Raw genomic sequence first — 22,034 nt, 5'->3', positions numbered from 1 at the left:
ATTCCAGTCAACATTGTCAAAAGCTTTCTCTAAGTCTACAAATGCTAGACTTACTATTCGTAAACAGTGATTCCCCCCCCCTTGTCATAAGAATGGCGATCATAAGAGTTGAACGATCACGCAGACATATTGAGTCACATTGATTATGCTGGTCAGCTAATGATTCATAAATCAAGGTTATCGTCTAAATTAATGAAATAAAATATTATTTGACGTGACTTTCACATGTTATATGTATGTTAAAATAATACACAGTACGGCTACTTCTGAATATGGGCCCTCAGTTCATCAGTACTACAGGCAACGTGTGACCCTGAACTGGCCCTACTGTCTGTATTACTCGTGCATTCTTTAAAGGCACCAGGTGTTGAGACTGAGGGCCTAGAGGAAACGACACACATCAAAGGCAGTAAATACATACCGACAGATTTTCCTCGCAGACTTCGTTAACCAACAACACTGAGTATCGCATGTCGCCTACTTTTGTATACGAACGTAGTCGTGGTATGAGATATTTTACGACAAACGGAACAAAACTACGCACCGAACACAACACAGAATGGCTGCAACAATGCCACTGGTAACGAGCGACCCCAAACAAGTGAACATCAGTCGAAAGTTGTGCACCGCATTGCGACTTTTCGAGATTCTACAACTCCCGTCAGCTACCGCGGCGAATATATTCGCGGAGTGCGTGACAGCTGATTAGTTAGTACATTGTATGTGGGCGAATATGACATACCAGACTGCACGTTTACTCGAGCTCACAATAACACACATCAGATGTTATTTACCATATAACCGGCCTGTCTTCGGCATAAGCACTTCAACAGATTGAATGCAGTCACCGATATGAATCATTCTTAGGCTTATTGCACAAGTATGTGGAAAATAGTTTTTTTCTGTTCGAGACACGTGCTGTTAATAGTTTCCGAAGAATGCAAACGCTTGACCGCATTCTTATAAGTAAGACAATAATGTATCATTAGGAAATATAATTCCAAGCTACTGACTGTTAAATATGGAGTGCCACAAAGATCAGTAATGGGTCCTGTTCTGTTCTTACTGTATATAAATGACCTAAACATAAGCAATGACAGCAGTAAAATATTTCAATTTGCTGATGATACGAGTGTTCTAATTACAGGAAACTCAGAAGAAACTCTTGTAAAAAACATAAAAGAAACCACTGACAGGCTAACATGTTACTTTGATGACAATGACTTAATAATAAACACTGAAAAAACTGTAGCTATGGATATACACACTGCACAAACAAAAAATCTGATATCACCCAATCTAGAACTATACGAACAGACAATTGCCAAAACAGCCTGTACCAAATTTCTTGGACTTCATCTACAAGACAACTTGAAATGGAAAGCACATATTGAGCAGATGAACAAAAAATTAAGTACTTCTTGTTTTGTGCTACGTACATTAAAAAATGGTACCAGCTACAACACCCTTCAGTGTGTATATTATGCAGCTGTACACTCTCACCTCCAGTATGGGATTATGTTCTGGGGAAATTCTGGAGATGCCATCAAAACATTCAGAATGCAAAAAAAAAATTATAAGAATAATGGAAGGGGTAGAAATCACAAATCATGTAGACCATTGTTTCAAAAAAGGATGATCCTGCCACTTCCTTGCATATATATACTTGAAAATATAATGTATTTAAAGAAAAACTTACATACAAAAAGACCACTCATCACTCAAAATCACACAATACACGGCTATGATACAAGTCAAAAATTGGGTGTACATGTTCAAAGCGCCAACACAAAGTTATTTCAAAACAGCCTTATCCATCCTAGTATCAAACTATACAATGCCTTACCAGATACCATTAAACACATACAAAACATTGGTCACTTCAAATCTAAACTGAAGTCGTACTTGGTTGATCACTGCTTTTACACAGTAAATGAATACCTACAAAACTAAATTTTGGATTGTTTACCCAATGTAGTCTCATTCAGAAAAACGTTTGTATTTTATCTCTCTGTATATAGTGTAACAACATCTATTTAAGTATTCATCATTAATTGATATAGTAATGTGTGTTATTATGAGCAAAGGTATATTATATGTAAAACTGATAATATTAACAAAAAAATCCAAATATCTCTTGCACATTGTGCAGCTGTAGATGAAAATGAATCAATAAATCAATAACAGTGATGCCTCAACACAGTTCAGTAACAGTTTTGGGTTAATGTGGTATAAGTATACAAACATTACTATAAATAAGGTACGGTATCCCTGAAAAATTATTAAGTGCTTAGATAAGATGTGATGTAGCCTTTGATAACATTCACTGGTTCGTCAGTCTACTCTTGTTATCTTTGTGAATGGGTTAAATGTCACGTCACAAGTGAAAAGGGCAAATACCAAATTATTATGATAACTTGAATGACAGAGAACAGGCTTGTATTGCTTGACAGGGTTCGCCATTCATGATTCAACAACCGAATGAAACCAAACAATGGAATACAACACATTTTCACACAGTGGTGGCCTCCTCCTCGCCCCCACCAACCCTCCCCCCCCCCCCCCCCCCCCCCAACGCACACATACACAGTTTCGGGCATTCACAAGGTGAAGAGTGCTGATCTCATGACTGCTAAGCCATAGTGGACAGAACTGTCTGTTTCTCAGAAAAGATGAAACAATCTTAACGAGATGAAATGGACGCTTGTGGTGAAACATTTTGTGATCCCTTCTCTATGCCACATTTTCTCAAATGTTCTTTCAGTCTCAAGAAATAAAAACCAATGCTGCATTTTATTTATCGTGTTGTGCCCAACAAGTCTCACAGGTTGTTGAAGTATACTGGGTTTTTTGTGGAATGAGATACGTCTGGTTTCCAAAAAACAAGAAAAGATTTTACAATAATTCCTTAAAGGATATTTGCAGAGCTGACTGTTAATTTTGTGGAAATAGCTGATTCTTTGGTATTTCAGCTGATAAAACATCTGTTACTGAATTGGAGTCTGATTTCAAGGAATTACTTGAAGTTCTGGAACAATGCAGTGTTATCATGTTGCTGTTAAATCTTTCTGCATCTACCTACTAATTGTGTATTTTGAAGAAGCATACACTGTACCCAATCCAACTATAAACTCTTTCAGTGGTACCCACTGGGAAATCAACATAGATATTGTGGAACCTCTGGGATACTGTTTTCAGCAAATGTATGGTGTGGTTTATGAAACTAGTGAAGACTCTTGGGCGCATGTTTTTAGAAGAAACAGTGTCACTGGTCTCATAACATTTTGCATTGAAAAAAGTTTCAGAAATTCTTTCTCCTCAATAGGAATTTCTATGTAGTACTATTTCAAAAGACAAACAACTCGTTTTGAAGATCACTATATTTAGATTTATTTTTAGCTGTGATTCCCTTACAGAGAGCCCAAGGAAAGAAAACTAATGTCTGAGGGAGGATGGAGATCACGGGGTGGGGTAAGTCCGTCATATGATACCTGACACGTCACTACTGTACAAAAATGCTCTCAAACTGGCCCTGCTCTTGGTTGTCGCTTTCTTAGTCGTGAGCGTGAGAGTTGTAAATTGTAGTTTGAGTGCATCATCCATAGCCTCAGTGCTATCTTGCAGGTCAGAAGTTGATCTGTTAGGTCTTCATGTGAGGTTCTGTTGTGGTTTGTTACTATTTACTGGCTTTAATTATGCACCAAACCTTTTCAGGGTTTCATCCAATTCTCAAAAATAATCTTCCAGTGACAGACTGGTTTTGGAGATGATATTTGATATGTCTGTTTATATTTCCATTCTTCTTCAGTTAGCTGGGCCTCAAAGTTTTGTGAGCAATGTCTGTAATCCCATTTTTCTGTCACCAAATCTTGTATGGGTTATGGTAAGGACTGCCTGCCGAAACTGTCTATGATTGTTGAGGTGACTATGACACTCCTTTCTGTGATGTTATCAGCGGAGTTTAGTACACAGTCAAGACAAATTCTGAAGCCCTCCACTTCTGATAAAAGGAAAGAGACCAATGCTGTTGTGAACCTTGAAACTCAACATGTCCTGACATTCTCAAATCGATTAGTCTGTCATCATGTGCCAGGCCTGTGGGAATTGTTCACTCTACCACAATGTGTATCTTCACTCATCACTCGACACGATGCTCTTCCGATTGCTGTAGGGTCCACACACAACATAATTTTTATTGGCAGACAAGTGAGCTGTACGGATGTTTTCATGTGAGTGTTTCAGGCAATGGGAATATTTCTGTTCTTTTCCTGGACTCATTTTTATAGAAAGTGTACTTTTGGTTGTCAACTGGGCCAATAAATCCACACAAACACAGATTATTCCAGTGGATGACCTATCTGTTTGTGTTAAAGTTTAGCTGACATCCATGTAGCAAGAGCATCTTAGCCAACTGTCCACAATATTGATGAAGTAGGGCCAGTATCACCTCGTGTGTTCCTACGTTCCTCCAGAACCTAAACTGGTCTTAGTCGAGTTCAGTTTCTTCCAGTCTTTGCATTCTCCTGTGGACAGTCTGTGTCTGTATTTTGCAGCTATGTGTACAGGATGGGTGTATGGGAAGGCAGTGGGCATTATAGAATGATTAGGATAAAATTTAGACAAAGGACATTTATTGGTGAAAGCATGTTAAAAAGGGGTCACGCCTAAGGAGGCGAGGGTGAGCCAGAGCGTAGAGTTTGGTGAAACATAGTTCGCGAAGCTAACGAAAGTTGGCATCTGCCAATCGGGCCAGTCCGAGCAGCATGCCGGCTCTGAAAACTAAGTCCCCGGTGCTGCAGCACCAGGAGAAGCGGGAGTTGTTCACTGCTACAGGGCGAGTGTCCAAGAGCGCGAGAAGACAAGTGCGGGTTCAGCGACAGGCGGCCGGGTAAATTCAATGCACCCCGTGGCTTCCTCCACCCTGATTGGTCGGGATCGAGAAAACCGTGCAGGCGGCCTGAAATCTTCCAGAGCGTCGCCTGGTAAGTGATGCCTGAGGCAGCATTACCTCATCAGCACATGAGGGAGGTGCGTGGCCAAGGTGCCCTTCCTCAGTGCTGACTTCCCATTGCTGAACCATGGGACAAAAGAATTTACAGGTGGCTAACACTGCCAGCTGTGGCTTGGCCATAATGGAAAAATGAAGTTACCATTTGAAAGCTCATATAATAAAGCAAAATCTCTTACTGTCTGGCACATCCTTTACATATGACTTATCTGTAAAATCTGTATTGCTGTCACATATTTCCCACCTCATCTACACTTACTTCCTATTGCACAATATTGCCTTCAAGTTCCGTTCGTTAGTGTAGCCCTTCCATGTAGGCCCATATTCTTCCCCCTTTCCAGCCATCCATTCTTTGGTAGTATTGGGTTGACATTTGAGCCCTTGATACTCATACAGCTGATTATCTTTCCTCCCAAGGTTTCTTTGATTTTTGTGTATTCAGCATTTCTTTTTTCCCACATGACTGCATTCTTCTACAGCTTTGTGTTTGTCTTCTAGCCATTGCTGTTTTGCCATTTTGCACTTCCTATCAAAATCTTTTTTAGACATCTGTAATCTCATTTGCCTGGATCATTTGTTGCATCCTTATATGTACTCTTTTCATCAATGATATTCAGTATTCCATATGTTATCAATGTATATTTAAAGAACTTTTTTTTCCTATTTAATCTTCTTCTGTCTTTCATTGTTATAGCTCTGTTACTTTCTTACCTACTTATATTGCATTTCTTTCCCTTGTTCATTTGAAATTTGGAACAACCTCAGGTTCTTTCAGTTTATCCAGGCTGATATTCTTAGTTCGCAACCTTTCTGCAGTTTCATTCTGCTGTTCATAACCAAAAACTTGTGGTCAGATTACTCCTCTATTCCTTGAAGTGTTTTGCAATTCAAAATCTGGTGTCTAAATTATAATCTACCTGTTACCTTCAGGTGTTTCCAGATCTCTTCCATAAGTACAGTCTTCTTTCAGAATTCTTAAACAAAACGTTCACAGTGATTGAATTGTGCTATCAGCCCCCATTTTCCACCAGCCAGCTTCCCCTTTCAGACCTTTTCTCCAGTCCACATCTACCTACTATTCTCTGTTTTCCTGTTATTTAATGCCAGTCTCCCACCCCCACCCCCACCCCACACCCCACACCCCTCCCACACACACAAACAAACGCACAATTAAATTTTCATCTTGCTTAAAGAACTGAATAATTTATCTTATCTCATCCGAGTTCAAGATTGTAGTCAGTGAGCAAAAAATGGTTTTATTTACATGAGCTGGAGTGATGTATTTTTCATGCCACAAGCACTGTATACAACACTTTATTTAATAACATCTGCATCTATTTGAAAACTGTTTACTTCAAAATGTAGCCAGGGTTAGGCTAAAGTCTACAAAGGAGCTGTATATATTACTCAAGAAATAAAGGCTTCAAGTGAGACAAAAGGAAACACTCTGTCAGACAGAAATGGCTCTGATATTGATGCCATAACTTTTTGCTAAACATGCTGTGAAATATTGAAGACAATAATATAGACATCAAGACAAATACATTAGAAGAAAAAGATAGTTACATGAGATAACAAGATAAAGACAACATGGAATATAGTGGAGGAGGATACTTGTAAAACCAGAGATGAGGAGAAGCAAGTAGCATTGGGGGTAAACGATATAATGGGAACGAATTTGTGCAGTGTTGCAGAACTTTGTAATGAGCATTTAAGTAACTGTTACTAAAAAAGATGGGATTGTTGAGTTCAGTAGGTGCTGCCATGAAATATCTCACACCAGCCATTACAAACAACTTCAATAATATGAATATGCTGCTCATTGCCAATGTAATATTAATCATAAAAGCATTAAAAAAAATCTAGTTGTTGTAATAAAGTAAGTTAGTTAACAATTACTCTTTTGGCTTTATTTGTGCAACCAGTCATTTATCAGAGGAACGTCTCGCAAATGGTTGAAATATCCTTAAGCTAAGCCTTTGTATAAGAAAGGAGATGAAATGGCATTATTGGCTGAGACCCCCATCTAAAGTTGTTCAGCCAGCTGGCATACGCCATTTTATTTGATACCATTTCAGCAACTTACATGTTGATGAAGATTACATGAGATATTTAGAGCAACACAAACACTCAGTCCCCTAGCAAATAAAATCTCCGACCTGGCCAGGATCAAACCCAGGATCCGGTGAGGCAACAGTGCTAACTGCTAGACCATGTGCTGCAGACTAGAAAAGAGATAAAGAAGTGCTGTAAGATTTCTGTCCAGTTTCACTTTTGCCAACATTCTGAAAAGCTTAGGAAAATGTGACACATAATTGTGTTCTTAACCAACACAGCACAAACAATGTTTTCAATGCCTTGGTTCAGATTCCTGAAGAATTCAAATATTGAGAAGGCTATTTACATATGTAGCAAGAATGTACTTAAAAACTGGACAGTATATTACAGGCTACTGGTATATTTTGTTGCCTGTCACAGCCATTTGCCTGTGTAAACTACAATATCCCTTTTAGCAATATCCTTTCCAGCAATATCCTTTTCAGTAAATTTGAGTATTGTGGTATGACAGGAAATGTTTCAAAGCATATCTCTCTGACAGGAAGCAAAGGGTGTCTTGAATTAAGCTCTCTGTCATCATCTAAATGGGAACTAATTAGCTGTGGTGTCCCACAAGGTTCCATCTTAAGGTATTTACTTTTTTGTGTATATCAATGACCTTTCATCATGAAAATTTTGAGACCAACTTTGTTTTGTTTGCAGATGGTACATAGTTTGCAATAATAACAAATCAAATGTAATTTGAAAAAGATTGGTTAATGAAATTTTCATGGATAGTTCTTTGTCACTAAACTTTGATAAAAACACACTGTTTAGTTCAGGCCTTGATAGACTTTACTGACCAGAATATGCCTAAAATATGACAAATAGAGTGAAGATGTGATTTTCTCCTTGCGTATTCAATGTTCAAATAACTTGTCAGAATACAACAATGTGATGATGTGAGAAACAGCCAAAATTTTGACAGTTACACACCCAGTCATTTTCAAGGCAAAACTGCAGTTGGATGTAATTCATATATATAAAAAGAGGTATCATACTTCACTTACTTTCATGTCCTAATGTCATATGAGATAATTTTTTGGTGTACCTAATCAAGCCAAGCTAAAATCCAAAAGCATATAAGAGTTATTTGTAGCATGGACTTAAGAGCATTCTGAAGAGGCCTGTTCAAAGGACTGGGGATACTAACTACTGCTTCACATTATATTTATTCCTTATTGAAATTTGTCACAAATGATACATCTCTCTTTCAACCAACAGTCCATTTCAGAGTTAGTACTAGATATAAGAATAAACTTCATAAAGGTTTTAAGTCACTTATTTTGGTCAGTTATTGAGGAGCACACGTTTTCAATAACTTGCTATCAGCTATACAAAATATATATATATATATATATATATATATATATATATATATATATATATATATATATACACACACACACACACACACACACACACACACTAATCTAATGCATTCTTTCAACTCCTTCATATGCAGAGCTAATAAGTACATAATATATTTGTATTTCTGTGGTTGTTTGTGGCTTTCTATATCTATAGCTACATCCACACTCTGCAAATTGCTGTAGAGTGCATAGAAGATGATACTTTCCACTGTACCAGTTAACGGGGTTTCTTTCCGTTCCATTCACTTGTGGAGCATGAGAAGAATGTTGCTTAAATGCCTCTGTGCATTCTGTGATTAGCCTAATCTTATCATCGTGATCATTATAACAGCAATATGTAGGGGACTGCAGTAGATTCCTAGATTTGTCAATTAAACCTGTTTTTTTTTCAGTGTTTTGGAAGTAGGCCTTCTCAGGACAGTTTGCGTTTGTCCTCAAACGTTTGTCAGTTAAGTTCTTAAAGTATCTCTGTGTGACCATTCATGCTGTACTTCTTCATATACATTCAATACCCCTGTTAGTTCTATTTGCTACAGTTCCCACACATTTGTGCTGTAGTCTATAATAGGTCACATGAGTATTTCAGGAGCAATCTCCTTTTTAGACTGATTGTATTTCCCTAATTGTGTACTAATTAACGTGATTCATCTACCTGCTTTACCTATGACTAAGTGTTTGTGATCATTCCAATTCATATATTTACAAATAGTTACACCCTGGTATTTGTTTGAGTAGACTATTTCCAACTGTGACTCACTGATATTGCAGTCACAGGATGCTACATTTTTTCGTTTTGTGAACTGCAAAATTTTAATTTATGACCTTATAAAGCAAGTTACCCATTTTTACATCAATTTGAAATATTATCCAGGTCTGACTGACGATTTGTGCAGCTTTTTTCATACAGTATTTCATTATAGATGACTGCATCATATGTGAAAAGTGTGTGGTTACTATTAATATTGTCTTCAAGATAATTAATAGACAACATGAACAAGTAAGGGTTCCAATACTCTTGCCTGGGGCACACCTAAAATTTCTTCTACATCTGTCAATGGCTTACCATCCAAGATAACATGCTGTGTTCTCACTACCGAGAAATCCTCAGTCCAGTCACAAACTTTGCTTAGTGCCCTGTATGGTCATACTTGTGATAATAAGCATATATGTAGTATTGAGTCAAATGTGTTTCAGAAGTCAAGAAATACTGCATCTACTTGACTCCCTTGATCCAGGACTTTAAGAATGACTTGAGAAAATTGCATGTTTGGTTTCACACGATCGATGTTGTCAGAATCCATGCTGGTTGACATGGATGAGGTCATTCTGTTTAAAATATCTCATTGCCAGAAATTCTGTTCTTTATGTTTCCCCAAGTCACTTGTCCATTTCTCTTTCCACATTCTCTAACACATCTGCTCGATTTATTACTCTAACATTCCATACTCCAATCTTTGGCATGCCATATTTGTTTCGCTGAAGACAGCATCTTCCTGGGTAGTTGCTGCCCAAATATCTGAGTGGAGAACTCTTTTTTAAATGTCAATATTTTACCCAAGAGGGTGCTATCATCATTAGACCATACAGTAGAGCTGCACGTCCTCAGAAAATATAATGGCTGTAGTTTCCTCTTGCTTTCAACCATACTCACTACCACCAGCATTGCAAAGCCATTGTTGGTCCTGTGTAGGTAAAGAGAAGACTGGTGCTCCTCTCCAGGAACCATAGCATAGCAAGATGAGGTTAATGGGTGGATATTGAATATTGTCCCTAAAAATGTGCCTTTTTTGTCTGTGAAAAGAAGCTTCTTAATAAAATAGTTTTCATCCATATCCCTTTTCATCTGTCATGAATAATAGTTTTCTTACTTCATTACATTTGATAAGTTTTGTGTTCATGGTAAAAGCATATTTCTGGGGAGTTGGCACTACCATTGATGACAGTGAAATGGTGACTGTGATGTCAGTGACAGATGACAGCAGTCTATTTTGCAGTAAACTTTTTTATGTTAACCAAAAAGAAAGAATTACTGTCTTATGAACAAGCCACACAACAGGTGTCTGATATTAGAGGAAAGATAGTTAATGTCTCATGCATCCTTGTAAGGGACAATTGATAAGTCAGATAATTTGAAGGAACAGGAAGTGTTGCAAGTGCAATGATCAATGGTAACCCACCAAGGAATGTGAACCAACTACTTATCTGGCTGTGACACTGCTGTTGCTGAATCCACAAATTTTATTTTAAAGACCTTATGGTACTTCTCTTGTTTCATAGTCTGCTGTAGCTGATGTGTGTCCATTGTATTCTGACTGACTAAATTTTTAAGTTCTCCCACTTATAAACTTGAAAAAGCTCGTCTTGTCCTAAGTAAGCAGTGTTTAACATTTTCGTACAATTGAAGGGCGTTTGTCAAAGATTTTCATACAAGATTGCTAAATTATAGTTAAAAACAAAATAATGCAAAGTTTGTGCTGATTACATATATCACGGATCGTCTAGAACAAACATTTATAATTATCCACAATAGCATCAAATTTAGATCTAGTGACAAGCATACATTGATTAATATTTTGACTGCATATTTTGCAGTATAAATACCATAGTGGTATTTCATATGTTATTCAGAATTATCATCTTGTGAGAAGCCCAGAACTAAAGAATGAAACAAAAAATGGAGTTTTTGTCAATGTATGATTTCATTTCCTGCAAAACCTCTTTGCAAATTGTTTTACTAAATGTATTTGTCTTTTTCTGTTTTCAGGACCTCACTCTTCATTATTCTCAGCTTCATATATGCCAAGCTGCTGATTGTTATTTGTATAGCCTATGTCATCTCGGAAGTTGTGACTCAAAACATACCTCTACATTATTATGAGGTACGCTACCACTATTTATTTACTTTCAACAAATTGTTATTACAGTTTTGTCACTAGTGCATAGATACTTTGATTTACAATGTCATAGTATTACTGAATTGTCACAAGCACTTAGATTACTTGTGTTAAATAGAATATTGCTACAAAAGCAAGAAAGCGTCATTTCAATTTAATGTAGCCGTAAAATAATTCGCAACAATCCTTGGAAAGTGACTGCTGTCTGTTCAAAAGAGTGTGAATCATAAGTGTGTATAACTGTTGTTGCTTCTATAAGAGCATTAGGAATGCATTCCAGTAATGATTAGATGGGTAGATCACATAACTAATGAGGAGGTACTGAATAGGATTGGGGAGAAGAGGAGGTTGTGGCACAACTTGACTGGAAGAAGGGATCGGTTGGTAGGACATGTTCTGAGGCATCAAGGGATCACCAATTTAGTATTGGAGGGCAGCGTGGAGGGTAAAAATCGTAGAGGGAGACCAAGAGATGAATACACAAAGCAGATTCAGAAGGTACTGGGAGATGAAGAAGCTTGCACAGGATAGAGTAGCGTGGAGAGCTGCATCAAACCAGTCTCAGGACTGAAGACCACAACAACAACAACAACGGTGAATAGCTATTGCTGTTGTTTTGGCACATTTATTGTCATTCTTTCTTAGAACGGACAGTTCAGTAGATTTCTGATCTTGGTTTTGTGCACACCAGTTTAGGAACTCGAACAGATTTTCTTTGAATTGTAATGCAAGTGGTGTTGCTTTGTGGACAGGGGCAGTATTCTGCTAGCACCTAAAAGTTCCAGTTTCAAACTGTTGCCACCGCTTGGGAAGTATGCTAGTCTTTCAATTATTTTCATTATCATTTACTTTCATTTTTATGTAAATCAAAATTAATGGTCTGAATTCATGCACGGAAATCCACAGATTGTCACACCATATTCTCTAGTTTTTACTTGTTATGATTACACATGCAAATAAACATTAGTCTTCAGCCTTAAGTGAGGTTATTGTATGGCCAGCTGAGTGCCATATCATGTGATTCACAGTCCATAAAACTCCCTTCAACTGTTGCATAAATCACTGTAGGTAGTGCAGTGTATTTTCATGGTTTGCAGCTTTTGGGTAATAACTTGATAACAACTGCTATCAGTCCTTGGCGTACTGTTCTCTCTCTCTCTCTCTCTCTCTCTCTCTCTCTCTCTCTCTCTCTCTCTCTCTCTCTCTCTCACTAACCTCTGTACTTCAGCTACAATAAGCTCTCACGATAGCTGATAAGTTTATTTGAAGATCAATTTGATGATGCTATTAGTAGATTTCTTAGTCCTACCAAAGTGGTGATTGTTCTTAGTACTTACTGATGTTTGCTGTTCACAATAAGATGTCATTTACGAAGTATCTGGGCACATATAACTCTGATAACATCTACAATATGACTGAACTAGTTTGCTTCTACACTCCTCCTTGTAAACCCACCGTACCTTAATTTATGTATAAAATATGGAAATAGGACATGTAAAGAGGGGTTACACCAAACTCAAACATAGGAAATTGTTCTTACCATGCACCTACATCCAGCCAGTGTTCTGCATATTGCTGTAGTGAACTATGATCAGTGATAGTACATAAAATGATGTGAGAGATTGTGAAGTTTTGTTTTTGTTTATTGTAGTTCACAAAATGAAGCTAATAAATAGCCCTATTTCAGTCTTATGTAGTACAAACAATGGTTCTCACTTGGATTAGCCACTTAAAGTTACAGGTGTCATAAGAACTGATCTAATTTTCAGAAGTTTTGCCATTCAGAAATTCAACTCTGTAATGTAATGAATATTCCTGCAAATTACTACAAATCACATCTTAGTCCTTGATACATAAAATATCTGCTAAAATCATTTCTGCATGCTATTTATTGTTGCAGTGCACACTGACAAACCATGTCTGCCGTTGGCAAGATCACATCACTGACTCCCCTTCACGTTGGGTGAAACTGCACTAAGTCCCAAACACACTTTCAATGACGCCCAAAAATATCTGCAGTTGGCTCAAACTGCAGTATTGTCCAGAAGTTTCTATTATGTTGCACCCCCTTGGGCCTGGGTGCAGGCACTGATTTGGTAGGGAAGGTGTCATAAAATCATTGTATCCTCTCCTGCGGCAAGCTGCCCCACAGGTATTGTGACAGCACTTTGATCTTAGTTACTGGCAATGCAATGGAGTGTATGTTCAAGCTGGTCCCATGCATGTTCTGTCGAGAACAGATATGGATATCTTTTGGGCCACAAGGTTACCTAAACATCTTGCAGACAGTTCATAGATATCACACTCTCTGTGAGTGGTAGCACATACTACACAATTTGACCAACTGTCCAAGTTAAGATCCACAATGAGACCCCTTTTGAACTATTTTCTGGTACTATCAATGGTGTCTCACACGAGCACTGCGTGTCTGTCTCAGTGATCTCGCAATGTTCGACACTATTCACACCTCTTATATACCCTACCTGGTGTAACAACAACACTAATGCACTTGTACTTGTGTCAGAAAATTGCAGCTGTGAACTTTTACGTACCCACCAGTTGGGTGTAAATGTATGATGAGACATTGGCATCTGGGCATATTTTCTGGATGCTTCACTTTTTTCCTCCAGGCAGTCTATATTCCACACATAGCTATATTGTGCTGGTACTGTGACCTGTCAGAGGTAACTGCCTATTTTGTATGGAACAGGTGGGATAACAGGGGAAGAGGTGAGGGTAAAATTGGACTAAGGGTTAGGGGAGAAAGGGACAACAGAGAAAGAGGATAGATATATAGTACCAAGGAAAACTTATTCTCGTGTACTGTGACGCCAACCAAGCTGTGCGCCATGTCAGATTAGTCCACCAAGCAAGATCCAAGAGCAAGTTTGACCAGCTGTGCTGCTGAACACAACACGGTCACAGTCATTGACTGCCAACAGGATCTCCCCACCCCCACTCCCTCCCCATCCCCCCTTTTTCCTTCACCTCCCCTATTCACACTAACATATATGATCTGCATAGGTGCATAGTGGTCCTCTAACACTTTCCTCAGCCTTTCTGACTCCTGATCTCTATCTCTGATAATATGTACTCTTGACATGCCTATGTCCAGTGCTCCCACCTCATCTTCTGTACTTTCCACTGATCAGTTGTGGCTCATGCTTCCTGCTCCCCACTCTTTTCTGTTCATGCCTGGATTCTGTTCTGCTCTATTTGCAGCAGGGTGAATTTGCCCTAGCATTATATGTACCTATCTTCTTCTTTTACCATCAGTCTCTGAAGCATACCTACAGTTCATAGGCTTAAGTAATATGATAAAGTTCTTGTTTACATGCCTATCCTTTTCTCAACTCCACCTTATGATAAGGCTTTTTTTTACTCATATCTTCGTTAAAATTTACTAGTTAAAATTTATTAGTAAAACAAAGCCAGTACCCATGCAGGGGATCATAAGTTTAGTTTATGTATGTTCATTACTGGTATATATAGAACAATGTATTTATTTGTGGACACAAATTATTGATTTTAGTATCTGTTGTACTCTATTTTTAGTCTGTCCTATTCAAAGACCAAACAATGGAAAATCCAGGATGGAATAATGAGGATATTGTGAAAAGGATAGAGTTGCAGACAGGCATGGCACAAGACTGCTAAATAAGTTAGCTTTCAGCCAAATAGCCTTCTTCTGAATTAGAAAAAACACACACACACACACACACACACACACACACACACACATTCACACGAATGCACCCATCATGCACGTGACCACTGTCTCTGCTGCCAAGGTCTGGCCTCAGCTAGGGTGACTAGAAGCAGATGTATAAAAAAGGAGACAAATAGCATCAAAAAGGAGGTCAAAGCTAGGAAAAAGAGAACACAGAAACATATGTTCAAACTTAATTAATGGATTAATTAATAGATGTAACATACATTCCTGAACTTTTAATGGTACTCCTCTGAAGATCCAGTTTTCTGTCGAAGTGTAGGCTTGCTTAGCAGATAATTTTAAAAAGGTACACAGGGAAACTCTTTCTAAATTATACTGGACCATCAAAATACCTTTCACAGAGTCAAGGTTCAATCTATTCCTATCGTCAGTCCATTGTGTGGTAACCAGTAAAAATATTCATTCTGCATTTGCATTGTGCGCTGATATACTAAAAAAGTATTTGGCAAGTTATGACAATTCTGAATGACAATCAACCGACTTACTTTCAAAAAATACTTGGCCCATTTTTTTTTTTTTTTTTTTCCTACAAAATTGACCACTAAATTCAGGATCATTACCGTTCTGTTTCATAAATTGCTTAAAATTACAGAAATGGTCACAATGCTTTCCATCTTCAGTTTCAAAAACTTTACATTTGTCTTGTAAATACAAAAGGCTTTTTTCAACAACACTGTAGTTAACATCTTTTTTAAGAGAAATCCATTTAAAACAGGAAAAGTTGTCAACAAAGCCACTGTTTTAAATATTTGTGGCACGATTGGTACACCAACGTACACTTCTTCATAACAAGTTTAACGTCTTTATCAAAGGATTCTTCTGTTGCAGTTTCCAGATTCTGTTTAAACTTTAGACAAATGAATTTTTCGTTTAATCACTTCTCAAGCACCTGACATACAGAATCTAAAATTTCAGTCACTGTGAGCACAGAGTTGTCCTTTTCTATGTGCAGAATATTTGAATTGAACACAGATGTCAATGAAAGAAAATGCTGTAAGTAGGCTTCACTTAACTTCTTATTCTCAAAAAACTGAAAAAAATGTTTGCTAGCTTGGTTTCAGACAGGAACTAAGATTTAAGAGCAGGATACATTTCCAGTACCCTATAATTGACTGGGAAAAGAGGCAACCACATACTTTTCTCATGCTGTTGCTTTCTAATAGTGTAAATAGAAAAGTAATTACGAATTTTCACAGTGCCAGATATTTTATAAAACTCACTCGGTTACAATAAACAAAAAATCAAACTCACACATCAGTGCTGGGTTCATGACATGAAACCTATAATGCCAAGGCAATATGAATCCAGAACTGAAATTATGGAAAGCAAATTTTAAATAATCGATATTTGCACTCACTTATGGATTGATCCATGATCAGTAGTGAAAAATCGATAAAACTGATGATCCTGCTGCCATCTGTAAATGAGGTATTTAAAGGAAGAGCAATAGAACGGGAATAATTGTCAATATAATTTTATTAGGTCAACTTTGCAAAACAGGAGGACAACGTAAAAATGTGCCCAGACCTCAGGCAAAGAGAGAAAAAGGAGGACATGTCTGGATTTATCCGGACATGTGGACACACTAGCCTCGGCAGCCATAGACAGTGGTCATGTGAGTGAGGGCTGCATTTGTGGGTGGGTGGGTGCACATGTGACTGTGCCTGTGTGTGTTTTGCAATTTAGAGGAAGGCTTTCTGGCTGAAAGCTTACTTATTTAACAGTCTCTTTGCTGGGCCTGTCTGTGACTCAACATTTCTGCCATATGCTGCAAAGCAATCTATCCTTTTCATAATATTATGCTTGATATAAAATACTTTAAAAATTCCTGATAATTTTTGTCTGGAAGTTATATTAATGAGAGATAATTAAAGAAGTTTGTCAGATTACGCCTTTGTTATGTGTCATATAATTTTATTCTGCATATATAATTAGTTATTTCACTCTGTTACAGGGTTTCTTCACATATCTATATGGAATGAGCATACTGTTCTTGTTGTACGTATTCTGCTTTCTACTACAAGAAAGCGCCTGCTGTGCACCAGAAGTCCAGGCACCTCCACCTCGACCCCCTGTCAAAAAATCTGATGCAAAGAAGGCAGAAAAAGAGAAGAAAAAGAAAAAGAAAAAAGCTGCTGAAGCAAAGGAGAAAGGAAGTGCAGAAAGTGGTGGGGGAGGCGGTGGAGGCGGTGGTGGAGGAGGAGCCGGCGGTGGTGGTGGAGATGGAGGTGGGGGAACACCGGGAGGTGTTGGTGGCAATAATAAAGGCTCAATGTTTCAGGTACAGTAGTGATTATTAAACATAGTGTATGCTGCTTCCTAGGACTCATATGCTTGTGCTGTTTATAAATGGATGCATGGATCTCGTGGCTGCATTCTCAATATTTGTATTAATTGAAAGAGTTGTTGCTACTGTAAACAAATTTCCAGCGTTTATAGCACGCTCAGCATAAGCAATCACAATTGGTGTACATTTCACATATTTCTCAGTGATTTTAGCATTCTATTCAATCTTCTCAGTTTCATAGCTTGGCGCAATTTAATCCTTATAATGCACATAAAAATATATGTTTAAATGAAATGAGAGAATGGACACAGTAAGAGATGTACTCATATTTACGCACGCATTTGTCGATAATGTCATTTTACTATCTTGCACCTCAGTACCAATGTTATATTTTTGTCCACTGTATGAAAATTCTGATTCTTTCAAATTTCAGATACAAAATTCCTTACTAAAGATTCATTTGTATATAATTCCTGAGAGAGGTATATGAAAACACTCAAAGTGCTGCAGCAGATTATAGAAATGAAGGAAAATAGTGTCAGATTAAGAGAATTGTGTGAACTGTGATGCGTTTAACTACTTGCTTTTATCCTGATGACTTCACTATTTCATAATAAAAACCACTAAAATGTTGCAGCATGTCACAGAGAAATCTAATGATTCCCCTCAACCTTTTTTAATTTACTCTTTAAGAAGGAAATTTCATGATTAGAGGAGAAGTAATGTTTTGATATGTATACTCTTTCTTTGGACATTTCCAAAAGAACAGACGCCATTTTCATTCAGTGTGTGTCCTGGAATTTGAAAGCACTTTTCCCTGTCCAAATTCTAACACTTATTGACACTGTAGTGGTAGGTCCCAGAACAAATGAAGAACAGAGACCTCATCTGTAATCTAATACACATAAGAGAGCACACTTCCTTTAATAACTTGACTCTGGTTGAGGCAGCTCTGCAACTAGATGTTTTATGCAGGTAACACCGCACAGGAGTCTTTACAGTGTTATAAATATCAGGTATAGCAATATTGTTTTAATTATCATCTCACAAAAATCAAGCTCCAACCATGAAACTTGGTGGTGGTGTCAGTCCTTCTTTGCGTATTCACCCTTCAATGTGACATTTTTTCTGAACAATGGATAATTTGGTTTCAGAAATATGCATTTGGGCTGTTCAAGAAGCATTCTACTTCAGAAATAACTGTTTTGTCATTCTGGAAATACTCGCTGTACAAAGGTTTCTGAGAAAAGAGAAAGAAGTCATTGGGTGCCACTACAGGAGATTTGATAGCCCAAAGAAGCAACATGTTTGACTGTGTCCTCTGCGGAATGAGCTGGGGCAGTGTCATGAAGCAAAGCATCCCCTTCAGCAGCTTCCTGCAATGCTTTGTCTTGATGGTCTCACATAACATCGGCAAAAGATTTTGGTAGTATGCTCCTCTGATGATTGGCCATTACATGCAACGTATATTAGTATTGCACCACTGTAGTCTCAAAAATCACTCGGTATCACCTTGCCTGATTATTGTTGGAACTTCACCTTTTTCAGTGATGATGAATCCACAAGTTTCCTCTACTTGCTTTGCTCCCTTGTCTCTAGGTGATAGTGATACACCCAGCACTCCTCCATGGTGATACAGTGGCTAAAGAAGTCATGTGGATTAGCCTGACAGAGATGCAACATTTTGGCTGTTGCCTCAGTTCTAATGCATGAAAGTGTCGGAGCAATCACAAAACCCAGTGGGGGGATGACGTTTGTCGTTGTGATCCACACTGATTTTCAGTTTTTCCACTATTCCCTCAATTGTGAAATGTCTGTCTTCAAGTGCTGGGGGCTCCCCTTCTCTTGTAATTCCTTGTACCGTACAGACAGATGATCTGTCACTTCATTTTAAGTCATTCAGATCACACTGGAAGTGTTCATTTCACATAACCATCTTCTCAGCATGTATTTTTGCAGTGTTGTTATCCTTCAAGTGTAGAAATATAATTATGACACTATACTACACTTTACCAATAGTCTGCACAATTTTGTTTTGGATTTTTAGCAGCCGGTTACTATCCTGAGGCGCGGGGTTTTCATTGTCTACCAGAATGGCAAACATGTACCTGCAAACAAATAATGAATTAAAACAGTTAAAGAAATCAGGACTTCAGCTGCCTACGGGCTCTGAAATAAATCAATGGTGAGGGTTGAAAAGTTGTGCCAGACTGGGACTTGAACCTGGATACTACTCTTCTCTAGAACAGTTGCCTGAACTACATTGGCCATCAGGGCACACTTCCTGACTGACTCAAATTCTCAACTTGTCATGCTCAAGCAGCACCCCATCCATTATCCCCACTGCTTGTAACATTCATTGAGTCCCACAGGGAATTGTAATATATGGTGCATCCACATTGAAAGTACCCAGAGCCGTCCTTGATCAAATGTATCATAGATATGTGGTGTCTGTTGTGTTGGGCATGTCCGCCAACAGTGTCATGTGTGAAAGAACAGGTACCAGTATGTTTTGTTATTCCACTGTAGCCACTTGTTTTGGATAAATCATCTGCATTTTTTTTTTTTTTATTGCAATAAAATTTTGTAGTGTCATTTTCATGGTGTGGAGAGATTTCCATTTCTAACCTTTGCAGCTAGAGTGCCTCTTGACAAGTTGAGGCCATCATATAACCTGCTTCAGTAGTTGATAAAGGTACTATGGCTTGTTCCTTGCTGCTGCAGAAAATAACAGCACCTTGTGATTTAAACAGAAAATCGGTGAGTGACTTCCTGTCCTCTTTGTCTCCTGTCCAGTCTGGATCATCATATTCTGCAACATTTTGTTTTTTTACCATAGAACATCTTTAGTCCCATTCAAGTGTCGTGTGATTCTTTTAACTGCCTGCCATTGAGGCATGCCTGGATCATTGTTTAAGGGACTGAAAACTCCAATTGCATATGCGAGGTCAGGTCTGGTGCCTAACTGTGCCTACATCGTACTGTGTATAGCTTATACATCTGGAGTATTTCTCATGGCTTTTCTCTCTCCATCTGTCTTAGGGCTCATCTCTTGTGTAAGTACTTGACTGTTGTCCAAAGGTATCGACACTGGATTGCGATCTTTCATGTTGCATTTATTTAATATTTGTTCTATATATTGAGCCGCATATGTTTATAATAGTCTGCTTTAGTGATCTTTCGTTATTCTTATGACCAAGCAATCCGACTCTTTTTCCTAGCTCTTTCAATTTAAATTTCTCTTTGAGTTTCTTTTTGAAGTTCTGCTGTTGTGGATTATTACTGAAAATTAACACGTTGTCAAAATAAATTGCATTGGTTAATGGTATTTCCATTATCCTTCTGATAATCACTTGGATCAGCTGTACTTTCCGTAAAATTCAAGTTTAAGAGTGCTTCATTCAGCTTAATATTCCAGTTGTGATTGTCTTGTTTCAGTCCGTAAATAGCTTTCTTAAGCCTCATGAGACATTTGTCTGCAACAGTTCTAGTATGAAAATAAATCTCTGAGATTTTGACACAAATTTCCTCTTTCAAATCGTCTTGTAGAAGTGCTTTAACAATGTCTAAGTGCTCTATGTCTACATCATATTTAGTAGCTAAGCCACACACTACATGACATTATTTACATGGATAATTCATGAATCCATGTAACTGGTGACCCCATTTAAGAGTTTCCCATACCTTTCGGTGAACGCCATAAGTAGTGAGCAGCAGAGATACGCACAGAGTAATGTGCCATGACAGCAAGCTATTCCATGCCATTTGTAATGAAATTAGCAGGCTCCAGAATGGAGTGAAGGCTTTGGAACTTGACATTCTGATAAATATTGACATGAAATCTGTCCAGGACAATGAAGACCATGTTAATTCAACAACACATATGCATTGCAACATGGTGGATACTCTCGGTGGGTAACAGGACAGTGTTAAGCAAGACTGAAAGTATCTGCAGGCTCAGGGAAAACATCCTCTGTCACAGCTTAACAGTCAGCTCAGCAGATCTGACAATTTTTTGTTACATGTTTGGTATCAATAACTTCTGCTCAAAAGTGGATGACATTGGTGCTTTATGAGGAGATATCACCCAACAGATAAATGCAGACCACAGATAGTGTCTGTGTAACAGTAGAGTCAGTCCAACAGTTACAGTGGTATTACCAGACCTGCCAAATGAAATCGACCATGGTCAGCTAATCTCAAATGAAGTAAAACTCTGGACTTTGTGGTCATCACATTGTGATGCCCATCGAGCATTTCGCATGAGATCAGGGGCTTAAGAGCCACAGTGGAGGTGCTGATAATGCAGTTGCACATGCAGCAGCGATGGCAAGGTGTCAGTAATCAATACCAAGGTGAGTTCAAACCAGCAGCACTACCATGTGAAATGCGACACCAGCAGAAAGACTTGCATGAAGTATGCTGTATCAGAAACATTTCAGCCAAGATACCACAAAATGTACATCACCATGCTCTTACTTAAAGGGCCAATGTGTCTACAGTCACAGTGCAATGTCAACATGCCATCAGCAACACCCACCCCCTTTACACATATTCAGTCATGTCGAAAATACTGTATGTATCAGACAAACATATCAGCAAAACTTTCCTGGCAGAAACTGGCCCCATTATCAGTTTGTTA

The 22,034-nt window shown here is 38.1% G+C and overlaps 1 protein-coding gene across 1 annotated transcript in view; it reads left to right on the top strand.

The window, feature by feature from the left end:
* The window catches only part of LOC124607439 (proton channel OtopLc), a 736,982-nt gene that overhangs the window by 567,075 nt on the left and 147,873 nt on the right, over window positions 1–22,034 (top strand). Inside the window, exons 4-6 of the mRNA XM_047139769.1 lie at window positions 11,243–11,357; window positions 17,060–17,261; window positions 17,334–17,386. Of these exons, the coding sequence (XP_046995725.1) occupies window positions 11,243–11,357; window positions 17,060–17,261; window positions 17,334–17,386 (370 nt within the window). The remainder of the gene's footprint in view (window positions 1–11,242; window positions 11,358–17,059; window positions 17,262–17,333; window positions 17,387–22,034) is intronic.

The sequence above is a fragment of the Schistocerca americana genome, chromosome 3 (assembly GCF_021461395.2).
Source record: "Schistocerca americana isolate TAMUIC-IGC-003095 chromosome 3, iqSchAmer2.1, whole genome shotgun sequence".
Classification (NCBI taxonomy): Eukaryota; Metazoa; Arthropoda; class Insecta; order Orthoptera; family Acrididae; genus Schistocerca; species Schistocerca americana.
The sequence above is the reverse complement of the archived record's forward strand: the minus strand, read 5'-3'. Positions and strand labels throughout refer to the sequence as shown.